This window comes from Fringilla coelebs, assembly GCF_963513975.1.
Source record: "Fringilla coelebs genome assembly, chromosome: 6".
NCBI classification, from domain to species: domain Eukaryota; kingdom Metazoa; phylum Chordata; class Aves; order Passeriformes; family Fringillidae; genus Fringilla; species Fringilla coelebs.
Window position 1 is genome coordinate 31,048,004 of NC_140034.1, and position 14,697 is coordinate 31,062,700.

The 14,697-nt window shown below is 38.3% G+C and overlaps 1 protein-coding gene across 1 annotated transcript in view; it reads left to right on the top strand.

The window, feature by feature from the left end:
- The window catches only part of SPRED1 (sprouty related EVH1 domain containing 1), a 58,155-nt gene extending 55,201 nt beyond the window's left edge, over positions 1-2,954 (top strand). The window contains exon 6 of the mRNA XM_084207778.1: positions 1,140-2,954. Coding sequence (XP_084063904.1) covers positions 1,140-1,799 — 660 coding nt within the window. The 3' untranslated portion in view covers positions 1,800-2,954. The remainder of the gene's footprint in view (positions 1-1,139) is intronic.
- Positions 2,955-14,697: the final 11,743 nt, after the last annotated feature.

Below are 14,697 nucleotides of genomic sequence, written 5' to 3' on the forward strand. Positions count from 1 at the left end.
AGCCCACTCATCATCTGGTTCTGATTATAATAGCCCTACAGTGCAGGAAAATAATTGTCTGCCTGTAAGGTAGAAATACTGAGGCATACTGAGACCCTTGCATTTTTGCTGTACTGCCTGCTATTTTCAGGAGCTACTTTTATACACGTGCTAAATTTTTATCCTGTAATTATTTGCACCTTTTCTTGCAAGTCACTTGTAATGTGATTTCAGTAACATTTAGTGGCAAATGCACTCTCTTACACTTAGATATCTAAGGCCTGCAATATTTCAGTTTGGATGATTCTCTGAATTTTGTCATCTTTGTCAACTTTTTCATGTGCCCACTGCCTTTCATTGTAAGGCAGAATAAACAAGAACTCTCACCTTATTTCTCTGATGGTTTTGTGTGTATTTAGCACATTCCTTATTACTTGCCTTTTGAAGTAAAAGGTCTTAAATTATGATCAGTTCATTACAAACTGATAATTTAAGAAGTACTTGAGTCTTTGCCTGCTGGTGTCCTAAACTTATCAATGTAAGTACTGTATATTATCGAAGGAGAGACACATTCAGAAGAGGCTGTTATTGATCGATCGTCATACTGAATGTTCTTCATACTAAAAAATCATTATCTAGAACACAGCCTTGATAATTAGTTACCAGTATTCAGTACTCTTGTTATGAATTGGAGAGAGTTTGAAAACTTAGAGCAGGAATTAAGGAAAGCATCTCCTACATAACACCATAGTGAATGTAACAGGGAGTTAGTCCTAAAGCAGCAGATCATCACATGAAATCAGCACATAAGGCATAATTAGTTTGTGGAACACTTTAAGATGTTGACACTCTAATTTTGAGCATAATTCACAGAGCAGCATCAAGTTTTATGAGGATACCAAAACACCCAAAGCTGTTACGAGGCACTAAAAAGTCAGGAAAGAATACTGAAGCTCATAGACCTAATACCCTGCAGAGGACTCATTATTGTGGGGATGTTTGTAAATTTTAGTAATGAGAAAATAATCTGAATTTTTTTATCCTCAGGAAGCAAAAGTCTTGTGTTTTTTTAGTTTTCTAAACTAAGTTTTACATTGTAGGTGGACATGAATTTGGGACCTCACCATAGTAAACTTCTCTTACTTTGCCTTGCTTTTCAGGTCCCACTGAAGTCAATCAGACACGTTAGTTTTCAGGACGAAGATGAAATTGTCAGAATAAACCCTCGTGACATTTTGATACGTCGTTATGCAGACTACAGGCATCCTGACATGTGGAAGAATGACCTGGAGAGGGATGATGCGGACTCAAATATACCATTTTCTAAATCAGACAGTAAAAAATCTGACTATTTATACCCATGTGGAGATGGAACTAAGTTGAATTCCCTAAAAGACTCAAAGAGTTCTGTGGTATTTAAAACTCAGCCTTCCTCATCAAAATTTAAAAACTCAAAAAGAAGGAAAGAGGATGGTGAGCGTTCCCGCTGTATATACTGCCAGGAAAGGTTTAATCATGAAGATAATGGCAGAGGAAAATGTCAAGATGCGCCAGATCCTATTAAAAGATGTATCTACCAAGTTAGTTGCATGCTTTGCGCAGAGAGCATGCTGTATCACTGCATGTCAGACTCTGAAGGAGATTTCTCTGATCCTTGCTCGTGTGACACTAGTGATGACAAGTTCTGCTTACGCTGGTTAGCACTGGTGGCACTCTCGTTCATTGCTCCATGTATGTGCTGCTACCTCCCCTTGAGAGCATGCCATCACTGTGGTGAGGTGTGTGGGTGCTGTGGAGGAAAGCATAAAGCTGCGGGATGAATCAGTCTTGTGCCAAACAGAGCTGAAAAATCTTTGTTTCCAGGAAGCATCTAACTTGGATTTGTGGAAGCTTTTTGGCAAGCTGAAGGGAATCTTCTTTCACATAAGAGATGCTTGATGTGGAGGAAGCAACGAGACTTGTCAGACCTTGGCATTTTACAAGTGCTAGCCACGCCTAACTATTTCCTTTGAGTGCGTGGCATTTGTTGCAAGTTGTGAAGGAGATTTTGTGAAGGAAAGCCTGTTCTTATTATTGGCTATAAAATGAGCATATAAACTATGATTATACTAAAAGGGATTAACTTTTGCCACTTTGTACATTCATGGTTTAGGTGAGGGGGCTCTTTTAAAAGGATTAAAACTTATCTGAGGGGAACTTTTAACTAAAGTGCACTAGTGACAGTTGATTTAAGATTAAGAAAAGTTAATACTCAGCAAATGAGAAATGAAACTGATTTTAAGTGCAACTAAATCACTTATTAATAGTTTTTTGGAAGCAACTTTATGTATAAATAACAAATGTTTATATTTAACTAAATGTGTAAGGTACGAATTATTACTTGTTAAACTTTCCTTCCCTCCGATATAGTAGGTATGGACCATATCTACTGTCACATTCCATGGTAGTATTTTAAATAGTTAATTTAGTTGCATTTTTATTCCAGATGGACAAATTGATATTTTCAGTCCTGGTTCCCTTCAGCTACAGTTTGTGTTGAGTTGTATCCATGCATTCTGATAATCTAAAAACCTTTAAAATATTAATTATTCTAGTCTTGAGTGACCAATATTTTTTTTGTTAAGCACAGATGTAATTGTCTAAAATGTTCTTGTTAGAACATAACATTTATTTTTATATATAAATGACTTTGATTTCAACATAATAGCAAAAAGGACGTTGTTTCTGTTGTTCAACCAGCAAGTTGTTTTCTTTTGGGGTGTCCTCCAAAAATACTTTCTTGCATATTCAAATGTTCATTAAGCAAAAGGTACATTAAGGCAGTTGTAACAAATTGTCACCAGTGTTCTTGTTTATCCTTCTGTTAAACTAGGATCCTGTTCAGCTGTTTATCAAGTACTATGATTAAAACAAAAGATTAATAACAAAAGTGAAATTGTTTTCATTATTTTGAACCACAACTTTTTCTAATTTGAATGGGCAAGAACAAAAGTACTGTGTGTTTTGTTCAAAAAGAACAACAAAAGACTTAGCTTGAGAAATAAATTACAGCCCAGGCAAAACTGAGTGAACTTCTTAATTGGGGAAATTTGAAGGCAGGGCTGGGGAGGGAGGCTGGAGAGTGTGTGTGTATGTATGTGTATGAGTGCTGGTATATTGTGTATGGTATTTCTTATGGCTTTGTACTTAGTAAGTCTGACTTTCAGGTAAGAATTAATCAATTAACCCACAGAGAGTTTTTAAAAGCATTACATGTTGTGCTGCGTTATGAAATAAGAATCATTTACTTCTTATTAAAAACATGTAAAACACTAAAAAATAGTCATAATTCATTAGCAAAGGTGCCTGTTTGACATCTTGGCTGGAGTGGGACAAATTGTCTTTAGTATACCCTTGTTCTTAAGCACAGAACCAAATAATTTCATTTTAAAAATGCATTACATTTCTCACTTACATGCATTTTTTCAATATATTTTGTGTAATTTTTTTTCTGCATGTATCTGGCCCCTTAATTTTCCTTTGTAGTCCAGAAGTAAAATCAGCAAATGTATATAACTATCTGTCTGTAAAATACTTTTTAAAAGAAAACATTTATATTTATATTACAGCTTGACTTGACCACCTTGTGTACATAGATCATCTCAAAGTATTATTTCACATTGAAAAAGATGACAAATATCTTGATAACTATAGAAGTTATGGAAGAGCTTCTAGTTTTGTATTAAGAGTTGATTGGATGGCTGAAGTCCAAGAATATGACACGGTAGCAGCAGTCTTGGGTTTTTACTGTTTATGTATTTGAAAGCTGCTACTCTGGTTGATTTTCATGCTTCACACATTTTCAGCTAAACTTGTTTGCCTAGAATAGACTGTTAACTTTAAAAACAACTTTCATTAAAAAATGGTGATGTTTTTCTAGTGAATGAGAGGAAATTAATATTTGTAAGTTCTAAGTTCCTAATTCAAGTTGGAGAGGTATGAACAACCTAAGAAAAGAACTTGCTGGCTGTATAAGAAAATGCTATATAATCATACTGTATATATACTTCAGAAAGAAATTAGTTTTAGCAATTTCCTCTGAGCACTATACAACACAGTGAAACTCCTGGTCCTGTACTGTATTTTATATGACACATATACTTTAATATTTTTACTAAATGTGTGCATTAATATTTTCACCTTGCATTTAACCACTTTGCTGCTAAAATGTTTTCACCTTTTGCTTTTCTCTTTGAAGACTTGTATAATCTAAAAACGGTTACTGAATGGGCCCATGCTTGCTTGTTCCTGTTGTGCAGCGTCAGCCAGCTTGCCTGGTTTGAGAGACCAAACAAATGCAAAGATCCGAGGTGGCATAAGGATTGGTTTTAGTAGCATGCACATGTACTTTTTCTCTGGTGCTAGGGATCTTACCCACTGTTACATTTAGGAGATGAGCAGTGGCAGGTAGATGTACAGTAAACCCATTCCAGAACAGCTTGTTGCATCCATACATCTCCTGGTTTTGGCGGCACATAACATTCATTCCGTCTCGTCTGAAATACTTGATTGAGCATTTGGAAATAGAGAAATTTCTTCCCTGATCCGTAATCCTTGCCCTTAACATCCGAGCTGTAGTTTGTCAGGCATGTAGTAGCAGAGCTTTGTGTTGCTTGGAGGGGACCCGAGCCTTTGGAAACCGTCACTGAATATTAAGTCCCTCGCTCGTTGAAAGCCTCGGCTACCGTGAAAATTGTTTCCCCTTGAAAGTGGGGAAGTTAAGGGAGCGCGGCGCTCGGGCACCATCTACCGGGGGAAAGCTCGGCGGCCTTCAGGCACCGCTCTTGATGTCATCGCAGCTAACGGGCTATCCGTGCATGGCTTAAGGTACACGATTAGGTTATGCTTCAGCCATGAATTTACAGAATACTCATCTGCAATCTGACTGGGATGCTTTAGCTCACCATGCCTCTTAAGTTTCATTATTAATACTGAAGTTAAAATCCTTTAACCATATATTTTGTTACGTTTAAATTTGTTGTGATGGCGTGTTACAGGAGCATAAGAACCAGGAATGAAATGAAAATTCTTTTGATTGTGTCACTGGGCTTCTAAGAAAGGGGGTTTATTATTATTTTATTTATTTCCCCTCTTGAAGTTCTTCCCACATCAAAGTGATGGAGTTCTGATGCTCATGCAGAGGGAATTTGGCCTTTTGTGATACAAATCAAGTTGTGAGTATGCACAGGTAGGTGGGTTCGTGCTCTCACACATGAAATTCAGTAGCTGTGAAGGATACACCTACAGCTGTGTGCATGGTTAAAGCAATATCTAATGATAATCTACAATTATTATGGTAACTGTTTAGTAAACAGCATGACATCATAAAACTCTTCGAGAGAAAAAGTTTTAGAAGAGATGTTTCAGTCTTAACCAATGCAGTTTCCTCTAGAGAAGCAAATGTATTTTGAAGAATGCCTTACTTGTGCATGCTGGAATATAACATTCCCATTTTTGATCAGTTCTCATCGGAATGATATGTTTGTGTATACCTGGAGGGTAACGTTGAACACTTATGTAAATAATGCCCAGGTTTAAATTAGACTTTAAATCTTTTCCAAGCTTATGGCACAATGTGCAGCCAGAACAGCTATACATTCATATTAGTAAAATGAAGATCAGGAACGCTGGCTGGCAAAAAGACCAAGAACTTCAAAAAGATGCCTTATAGTACTATTAGTCCAGCAACTGGGTAGATAAAACTTGTTTACTTTGGTGCATTTACAAATATAAAGAGGGGTTTAGGGGGATGTTGGATTTTCATTTTGTTTTCTTTTTTCTTCTGAAAGTTCCCCTTAATTACAAAAATTGTGGTTAAAGAAATCAAAGCATTTGGTGAAAAAGCAGCCTTCATATTTAAAGCTGTGGTATAAGCTGTACATGGTTTTCCTTCTTTTGTTTGGTGCCATTTGCTTTTCACCCTAATGACCTCAAAGTGCCTCATGTGTATATTGTTTCCATTAAACCTCAACTGCTATTTGTGTCTACTAAATGATGTATAATTTAATTAACTCATCCCATAGGTGTTTGCATAAAGAATATAAATATAGCTTGTTACTTTGAGTATATAATGTAAATATGTCTTTAAGTTTGTAACTGGTTTGTTACATCATATCCTTCTAAGTTGCCGAAGTAGATAACACCATAAAAACCGTTTCAATGTTTTTCCTGTAATTACCTGATTAAAACTATCTTGAAATGAAAAAAATATGTTTTTCCATTCTGTGTTGGTGTTGCTCAGAACAGTGTGCATGAAATGAATTGTTGCAGCTCAAGAACAGAATAAAAAGAAGTAAATACTGGTATTACCTTCAAACTCCATCATCTTTGATTGTAGGAACCATTTTTAAGAGTTGCTATAATGTTTTAAAGAAAAATGGGCTTATACCAGTTTGCTTTGTATGCATAGCAGTACTTGTCATTGACGTCATGCTGAGGAGGTCAAGATTCCTTTATATAAAACATATATATCTGAATTCCCACTTGACCCCACCACAAAAATGCGTATCTCTGAATTCTAAGCTTTGTGTAAGTTACAGAATAAGATATACGCCAGGAAAGGAAGGAAAACTAATCAGTCCATGAAGAAAAATGAACAAGCAGAAATCTGTGAGACCATAATTTGAAAGTTCAGTGGTCAGGGTTTAGGATAGATTATTTCAAATTGAATTGTATTTGCCTCTAGGTTTTACAAGTGCTTTCTTATTGGTTACAGCCAATAAAGTAATTCTCCCTGTTCATTTGATCAGTTGCTAACTTGAGGAATTTTTATTGTGAGGTGTAAATTTTACATGGACTATTAAGTGTAGATACTTGAGCTTTTAATTGATGATGTAAAAATGCATCTCTACCAGAGAAATGAAACAGACAAATGAATTGAATGACGAATAAGGTGAAGAGCTAGTAGAGAAAACTATAGAACTGTGTGAAAAACAAGTGTGAGAAAGCAGTCCAGCATTAAATATGGTTTCATATGATTTAGAAACCTAGTGTTACACCTCACACAAATCTACCGTAGCGTAATGATTAATGCACATCTTCTGGCTTTGAACAAGAAAAAAGGATAGGTAAGGGGTTCTTGTTCTTTTATTTTTCTTGTTGACTTCTTTTTCTTGCTTTTTTTTATCTTTTCTGTCTTGATTTGGTTTCATTTGGGGGGTTTGTGGCGGTGGTGGATTTTGTGGGGGTTTTTGTTTCTTATTCTTTTTTTTTTTCCTTGTTCTTTTTTTCTTTACAGCTGAGTCAAACTTAATTGCTGGAGTTCACAGAGCTGGTGGCAAGTTTCTAAAGACAATTCATAAAAATATCCAAGTCATTTACCAGTCAATACTCAGACTTTTGTATCACTGTTTCCTGAACCTTTTGGCTACTGTCATGGATCACTATGGGATCCTGTGCCAGAACAGAAAGGCTTCAATCTGTAGGATTGTATATCACTTCCATAATTTGAGAACACTGAGCTGTAATTTAACAGTTTGGAAACAGACGTAATAAGTTAAATGAATGACAATAAAAAATAATCCACATTTTATACCTCTGATTTGAGATTAGACAGTGGGTATACACACACAATGGGATCTGACTTAACTGTGCTTTGAGTAATGTGTCCTGTGATGTTGTAGTGTGTTTTTATACTTTGTAATACTCTGAAGTAGTGTGGTTTTTGTATCCCTGTAGTTTTCCCAAATAGTTTACCCCAGACTCTACCACATTTCCCTTTACCTATGTAATTCTTCTTCCTTGATGAGATCATCCCCAAATCCCACCCTGGCCCTCTGTCAATCACTCAGCATCCCATCCCTTCCATCTAGAAGCTTCGGTTCAAGACGTCGAGTGATAAGCCAGAGGCCAGGGGTCAGCCCCCGAGACTTGTTTTATACGCTGTCCTACATGTCTGTCCCCCAGTACCCATCCCTTAGGGTCATCTATTGGTTGGTAAAATGTTACCTACTTTTGGTTTCCACCTCCCTTTAAATGTAACCTTGGCACGTCTCCCGGGGTTCTCGGCTGGAGGCCCTGAGGTGCAGGAGCTCCCCAGACCTCCTCAATAAAACCTTGGATTTATCCCTGCCAAGAGTCGGCCCCTTTCTTCCACTTTCTTCCACAGAGTCTCTCCTGCTGCAAAGGTGCCTGGCCCAGCTGCCCTCGGCACCCTCGGGGCACAGAGAGTGTCTGCCCGCAGTCGGGGTCGCTTCCCCGCTGTCTGCAATTCGGGGCTACCCAGGGGTTCCCGAGAGACTCCCAGGGGGACAGAGACACTGTGAGTCACTAATAATACGTGGTTTTACCTAGAAGGAAAAGGAAATAAAGAGGTAAGTCAGTTCTTCAAGAAGCTTGTATCTCTAGATATCCATGCCCTGACTTGAGGGGGTTTGGAATATTTGAGAATATAATGTCTTTGACAGAATAAGCTTCTCAGATTAATTGTGATTTCAGCTAAGTGGTGGTTTGGCAGAGTCCAGGCACATCTCAGTACCCACCAAATTAAATACAATGTTTTAGCAACATGCAATTCTCTATGTCAGTTCGAGGTAATGCACAGGAACAATTATTTCATGTTTGGCATTTGCTGCTTTTTTATTTTTTAAACCACCAACAAAAACCTCTTCTGCATTCTGATTTGAAGTAATATAAATCAAGGTAAGTAAGCTGACCAAATAATAACTGGTTGAAAGAGACACCCTTCTAAATGTAGACCTAGTACTTATCAATCAAATCTGTTTCTGTGGTCAGTGCTAAAAGTAGCTATAAGAAAGCCTGTTTAATTGATTAAACTTACTGTTGCATGTAAAACTGGCTTTGAGTTAGGGGCTAATCTTCCTTACTCCAATATTGCAACCTGCCAAACCATTCCTGTATGAGCTCTCTCCTTCCAGTACTACATTTGTAGCATACAAATCTATTTACACCTGATGCCTCCTAGCTCTCTGTGTAACTTGCCATTTTGTACCCCATGTAAACAGCAAGTGGTATAGTGAACTACTTCTCTCAAACTGAAAATATGAAAATATTGTTTCTGAAGTAGAAAAGGGTTGTGCAAACGTACTGCTGCTGTCAGCAGTTATCAGTGCCCTTTGCTGGAGCTGGCTGTCTCTTTGTACCTGACAATGTGCTTTGGTGCTTCTCTGTTGTTGCATATATTGCCTGTGAGCAAAGTGTTACAGTAACTTGTTCTTTCCTGTCTTTTCTCCAGAACTTGTTCCCTTTTTCTTTCTGTGTGTTCTGAAGTCGTCTTCAGCTTTCTCTGCCAGCATATAGAGTTTTTACAGTCTGTGTGTGCATCTGATGATGTTAGCTGCTAATTACTAAATGCCCATTATAAAAAGTATTTAAAAGTTGTATTGCAAGCCTCAAAAGAGTTTGAAATACTGCATCAGTCTCGAATATAGTAATGCTGAGAAGTTGTCTCCATTAGGTGGGCATTCAGCCACAGACTGACCAATCCAAAGAACTGTTTTCCAAGTCTGATATGGTTTTACCTAAGTTTTCTTTTGTCTCTTACCTATTTGCATTTAACTGTTTATAAGATGGGCAATGGGCTGGATTGTGCAAAACATTGGGAGACTCTTTCCAAGGGGAGCAGGAAAACTAAAACACTGAAGCTCTAAACAACCGGTGGTTTGCTCTCTTGTCCTAAAAATCACATTGGTAATAGAGTTAAATAATTTTAACAGTTGTTGGAACTATGTTGAAACCAACAAGGTGGAACAAATTAGTTTGGGAAGGTTGTCACTGTTGGCCTTCAAGAATACAAGAGACACTTGAGTCACCAGCTGTGCAGGATCCACTGTTCTTGTTTTCCATGACTCTACAGCTAAGTGTTAAAAATGCTGCTTATGAAGGAGAGAACTCTTTCTTTCAGGGCTACTTCTCTCACAAGAATGGTGAATGACTCTTCCCGCTTCCTTGGGCTTAGTGGTCTGTTAGTTCTTGGAAGCCTGGAAATTGGTGGAGACATGAGAAGTGAGAATGCTGATCCCTGCAAGGCAAAGAGGTACACTGTGGGACAGAGGTTAAATCACCTCTGTCGAAGCAGGGGATTAGAGAGGGGGAGAAGAGGAAGAGAAGCATCATCTGGGTCCTACTCACAAAATTAATCTCTTCAGGATGTGTTCACAAGTAATGCAGCATTCACAGGAAATTTCAAACATTCTGAATACAGCTATGCAGTTTCTGACTTCCCCAGCACCTTTGAGCCTTTTTGTGTACCTGAATTAATAAGTCAAGTCTGATAGAGTCAAGGTCCTGGCTCTTCCCTAACAGGGAGTGTTTTAGAAATCTGCCAAGTCTTAGTCCAGAACACTCCTCTGTACATGGTGCATGTCTGGGATTTGCACAGATGAATAGCTAATTGACTGGAATTGAAGGTTGTTTGCTGTCCAGACATTTCAATTAACAACGCTGTTCTAAAATAGTGGTGCTATCCAGACTTCTGATTAACTCTAGGTTGTGGCAGACTTGCACAGATTTCTATGAGTTAACTACATTAGTAAACTTATATTTCTAAAGTCATAGTTCTGAAGGCTTTGGTGCATTTGGAGCTGGTTGATCAAAGAAGTGACAAGTCTCCATCCTCTGAGACATTCAGAATTCACCAGGGCAGGTCCCTGAGTAATCTGCTCAAGCTGACCCTGCTTTGGGCATTTGATGTTGGGCTAGGTGATCTCCAGAATTCACTTACCGCATCAGCAATACTGTGGTTTTTCAAGAAAATTATGAATTTTGAAGAAGCAAGATAGTTTCAGAATAAGTGGTGTGATTCTGTGCCTGCTAAACCTGATCTCTAATTTTGAGGCAAATCCTACTGTTAATGCTTGAATATTTCAAGTTAAGATCAAAGAATTGTCATTTTAGTCGTGTCATCATTATAACTCAATGTTTTTCACTGTCAGAATTATTAAAATATGAATATATTTCATGAACAAAGGCTTTTCAATATAAGTAATAGGTATTAGCATGGTATTGAGGTGAGGGGGAAAGCTAAGTGTTAGTAAGCTTAAAAATATTCACAGGTGTTTGCATAAGTACTGAACAGCTGCTTCATATGCTCTTTTGGCACAAAAATGTTTTCACAGAGTTGCTAACTTCAAGATAGTTTAGTTGAAAAAAAAAAAAATTCAGTACCTCCAAACCTTTTCCAGATTACCAATCTATCTTAAAAGCACCTCTAAAACCTCTCTGGAATCTGGGGCCTGAACCAAGCCAGGTGAAAATGCCTGTGCACAGTATATTTGGAAGGCACACACATCTGCTCAGGCTGAAGCATCAGCAGCAGGGTGAGACTGGATGTGGGTGAGTACAGGCAGAGCTGGCAGCTAGTCAGTAAATCTGGGACCCTGTTTCTTCTACAAAATTTAAACTGTTCTTAGTAGCCAGAGCCAGAGGATGGGTGGGGACTTGAGAAGACTGAGTCATTCCCCTTCATGCCACTACTAAAAAATCAAAGTAATGTTACTGCACAGAAATATTCATCCCATTTTTAGTCAGACATTTTTCTCAAGTGGTTACTAGAATAGATTTTAACTATCTAATTGCCAGTTCACATTTCTTAGTCCCATTTCTCTCTTATGAAGTTAGAAAAATGAACTATTCTAAAAACTTTGGCCCTTTTTTGTGTTTCTGGAAAATTCACAAGTACCTGAACTGCATCATGTGCTTGTTGGGTGTCTTGTTGCCAATGGATTCCTGCTAGTTTACCTCCAGCCAGCAGTGAGGTGGTAAGTCTGGCTCATCAGCTTACTCAATAACATGCTGATTGTGACTCAAGTCTTTCCTGCACTATCCTTGATGACTTCATGCTCATTTTAGCTTTTCTCTCCATTAATCTACCAGTGTCTCCAAAAATGCTCAATTATTGCCTAAGGTTTCTCTTCCCTTTAGACCAGTCACATCTTTGCTTTCCCCTCAGTCCTCATTTGTTCAGCCTGATAGCTCTGAACTGGCTCACATTCAGTGGTGGCAGTTCTCACTACTTGACAGTATTTTCCTCCAATGTTTATTAATTGTAAATATAATTTCTCGCTAAATGCTGCTGTGAGGCTTTGTGGTAGTGTAAGGAAAGAAGAAGGATTTTGCCCCAAGATCAAATGAAAAATCCCCTACTCCTCCCATAAGGTGGGAAGTAAGCTAAGGGAGGGTGGGAGTGATTATGTTGGTTGTGCTTTTCCATGCTATCACTCTCAGCTTGCAGTAATATACCTCTGGCACCCGAGTTAGGAGTGCAAGGCACTGGAGCTGTTAGACTCACTTTGACTTCACACCCTGAATGTGTGGCCCAGATGTATCTACTGAAACTCCTTCGCTGCAGCAGTTATCTCCATTCCCTCTGAATTTCTTTAACATAAACATTTACATTTAGAGGGAAAAGTAGAGTGAGAACATTAGCAGAGCTCTATTGTAACAGTTTGTTAGGACAGTTCCAGTTATTATTGGAATAATTTAGAAAATGCTCAACCAGTTGACTTCTAGATGACACAGAATAGTTTCTTCCAAGCTAACCTTTACAATGTGTTTTGCCCAGTGCAGATATTCCCAATTGGCTACATATCTGCTGAAGAATGAGACAGAAGTTACCTTTAACCATAACCCTGGGGATAGGCTTCAGTTACATCTTGAGTTCAAAGCTGCCTGCACTGGGAAACATCTTATTTCAAGTCCTTGCTCCCTTGATTTGTATATTTTTTTCACTCTTTTCCTAAGGGCTTACACTTGGGAATCTACTTTTAATCTCCTGAGGAAGACATAGCAGCCTTCCCCTTCATAAAGCAGGCAATCCTAAGGGTATACAGTGGAGTCTTTTTGTAGACCTGGACAGACCACCTGGGCTTGCTCCTTGATTGATAACCCATCACTAACTCAGTGATGGGTTGTGTGACTGTTGTTTACCCACAAATGACCTTTAAAAGATGTAGGCTTCTTTATCAGGTTATTGGCTGAAGAACTGTCCAAAGTGATACTGATTTGTAAATGGACAAACTAGGTCCGGCTATGTGTGTGGACCTCTTCTGGGATTGTTTGCCTTCTAAAAATTTTGGGTAGGTGAAAAAATCTCACCTTGTGTAATGAATGATTGTACTGTAGAAAAGATCTTCAAGCGTGCCCAGTTTAAAACTGTGTGTGTGGCAACTGGACGTAAGAACATTTAAATGGAACTGCTCCCACGTGTTGCAAAGGTCATTTAGGAAAGGCTGACATCATTAATGACTCATGTCTGCAAAAACACAGCAATTGACATACTATCACAACATCACTTGAGATGAAAGTCTTGGCTGTCAGAGCACACTGCCAGGACTCGGTGGAACTTTGACATCTGTGATGCAGCCCAAGAGGAATTTCAGGTTACATATTTACATGGATGATTGGATGGCACCTCATCAGCTGCGGTCACCTTGCAGTGATCTTTTCTTCCCTATTTCCACTACATGGTGCTGTAAATGCTTAACTATATCTCTGAAGATGAATTCTGCTTGCAGTACTCTCACCAGCTACTGACATCCTTGGATACTTGCTTCCTAAACTTCAAACAACTTCTGAAATGTGGCTGGTAGCAACACGCTAATAGAATTTTCAGTGAGTTCTTTTCTTCCTTTTTTGGACACCAAGTAACTTGTCAATAACACATCTACATTGACAGTTTTAAAGAAGATCTTGAAAGATTGTCAGTTCACTCTTAGCTTGATTTCTTAAAAAAGTGGAGAAAGGTAGTAAAGAGGTAGGTATCAACAGGTGCTGCTTAGTGTCAGTAGGCACAGACTAGCTATGTCATTTATAGATATAGATGGATATGGCTATGTTATGCAGAGTTATTCAAAAGCCTGCCATGTCATCATGTCGATCAGCACAATACCTGAAACCTTACCTTTGTCTTTTGATACTGACTGTTAAATCACAGCTGACAGTAATTTGTGATGTCAAACCAGGACTGAAGCAAAGTTCTTTCCCTAATGTGTTTTTTTTTCCATAGTATCCTCCAAGTCAATTATATGCTTGAATATTGGAACTTACAGTGATCATAGATCTCAGGAATTCAGAATATAAAATTGCTTAAAATCTTTAAAATTGCTTAAAATCTTAACTGGGCTCATATACAACGTGGTGAATGCCAAGGATTGCTGAGTGCACAGTCTTGGTTTCATCCAAGTACTCGTGCTTGCTGAAGACTTTTATGTCCATCCAGTACATATGTCAGTGAGCAAGCAGCAGTTAATCAGTCAGCTAGATAGCATGTAAACAATGTCTTACAGTGGTTTATTGACAGTCCTCTTCAGGTGAAATAGCTCCAGATGAGTTATTGATGGCTGATGGTACGTGTAATCTGCATAAGTCCATTTCAATGTTTTCAAACCATTACCTGACCAGAATGAGAAAGCTGAGCTGTGGTTTACCTTAGCAGCTTGGTATTCAGCCTTGCTCAACCCCTGCATTAGTTCTGCTCATCTGTTTAACTCAAACACAGTCATTTCAGTTCTTCTACCAATATAAATATTGCATGCAGCACTCTACAGGGGCATGGCATGAAAAGTTTCTTTTCAGCTGAGCAGAGCTTAGTGAACCACAGCATGTCCCGAGGAATGGCAAATACACCCAGCCTGATGTTGAAGCAAATTGTGGTATCTTAAGCAAAATCTCCATAGCCAGGTAAACAAACTGTGGTGTCTCAAGCAAAATCTCCACAGCCAG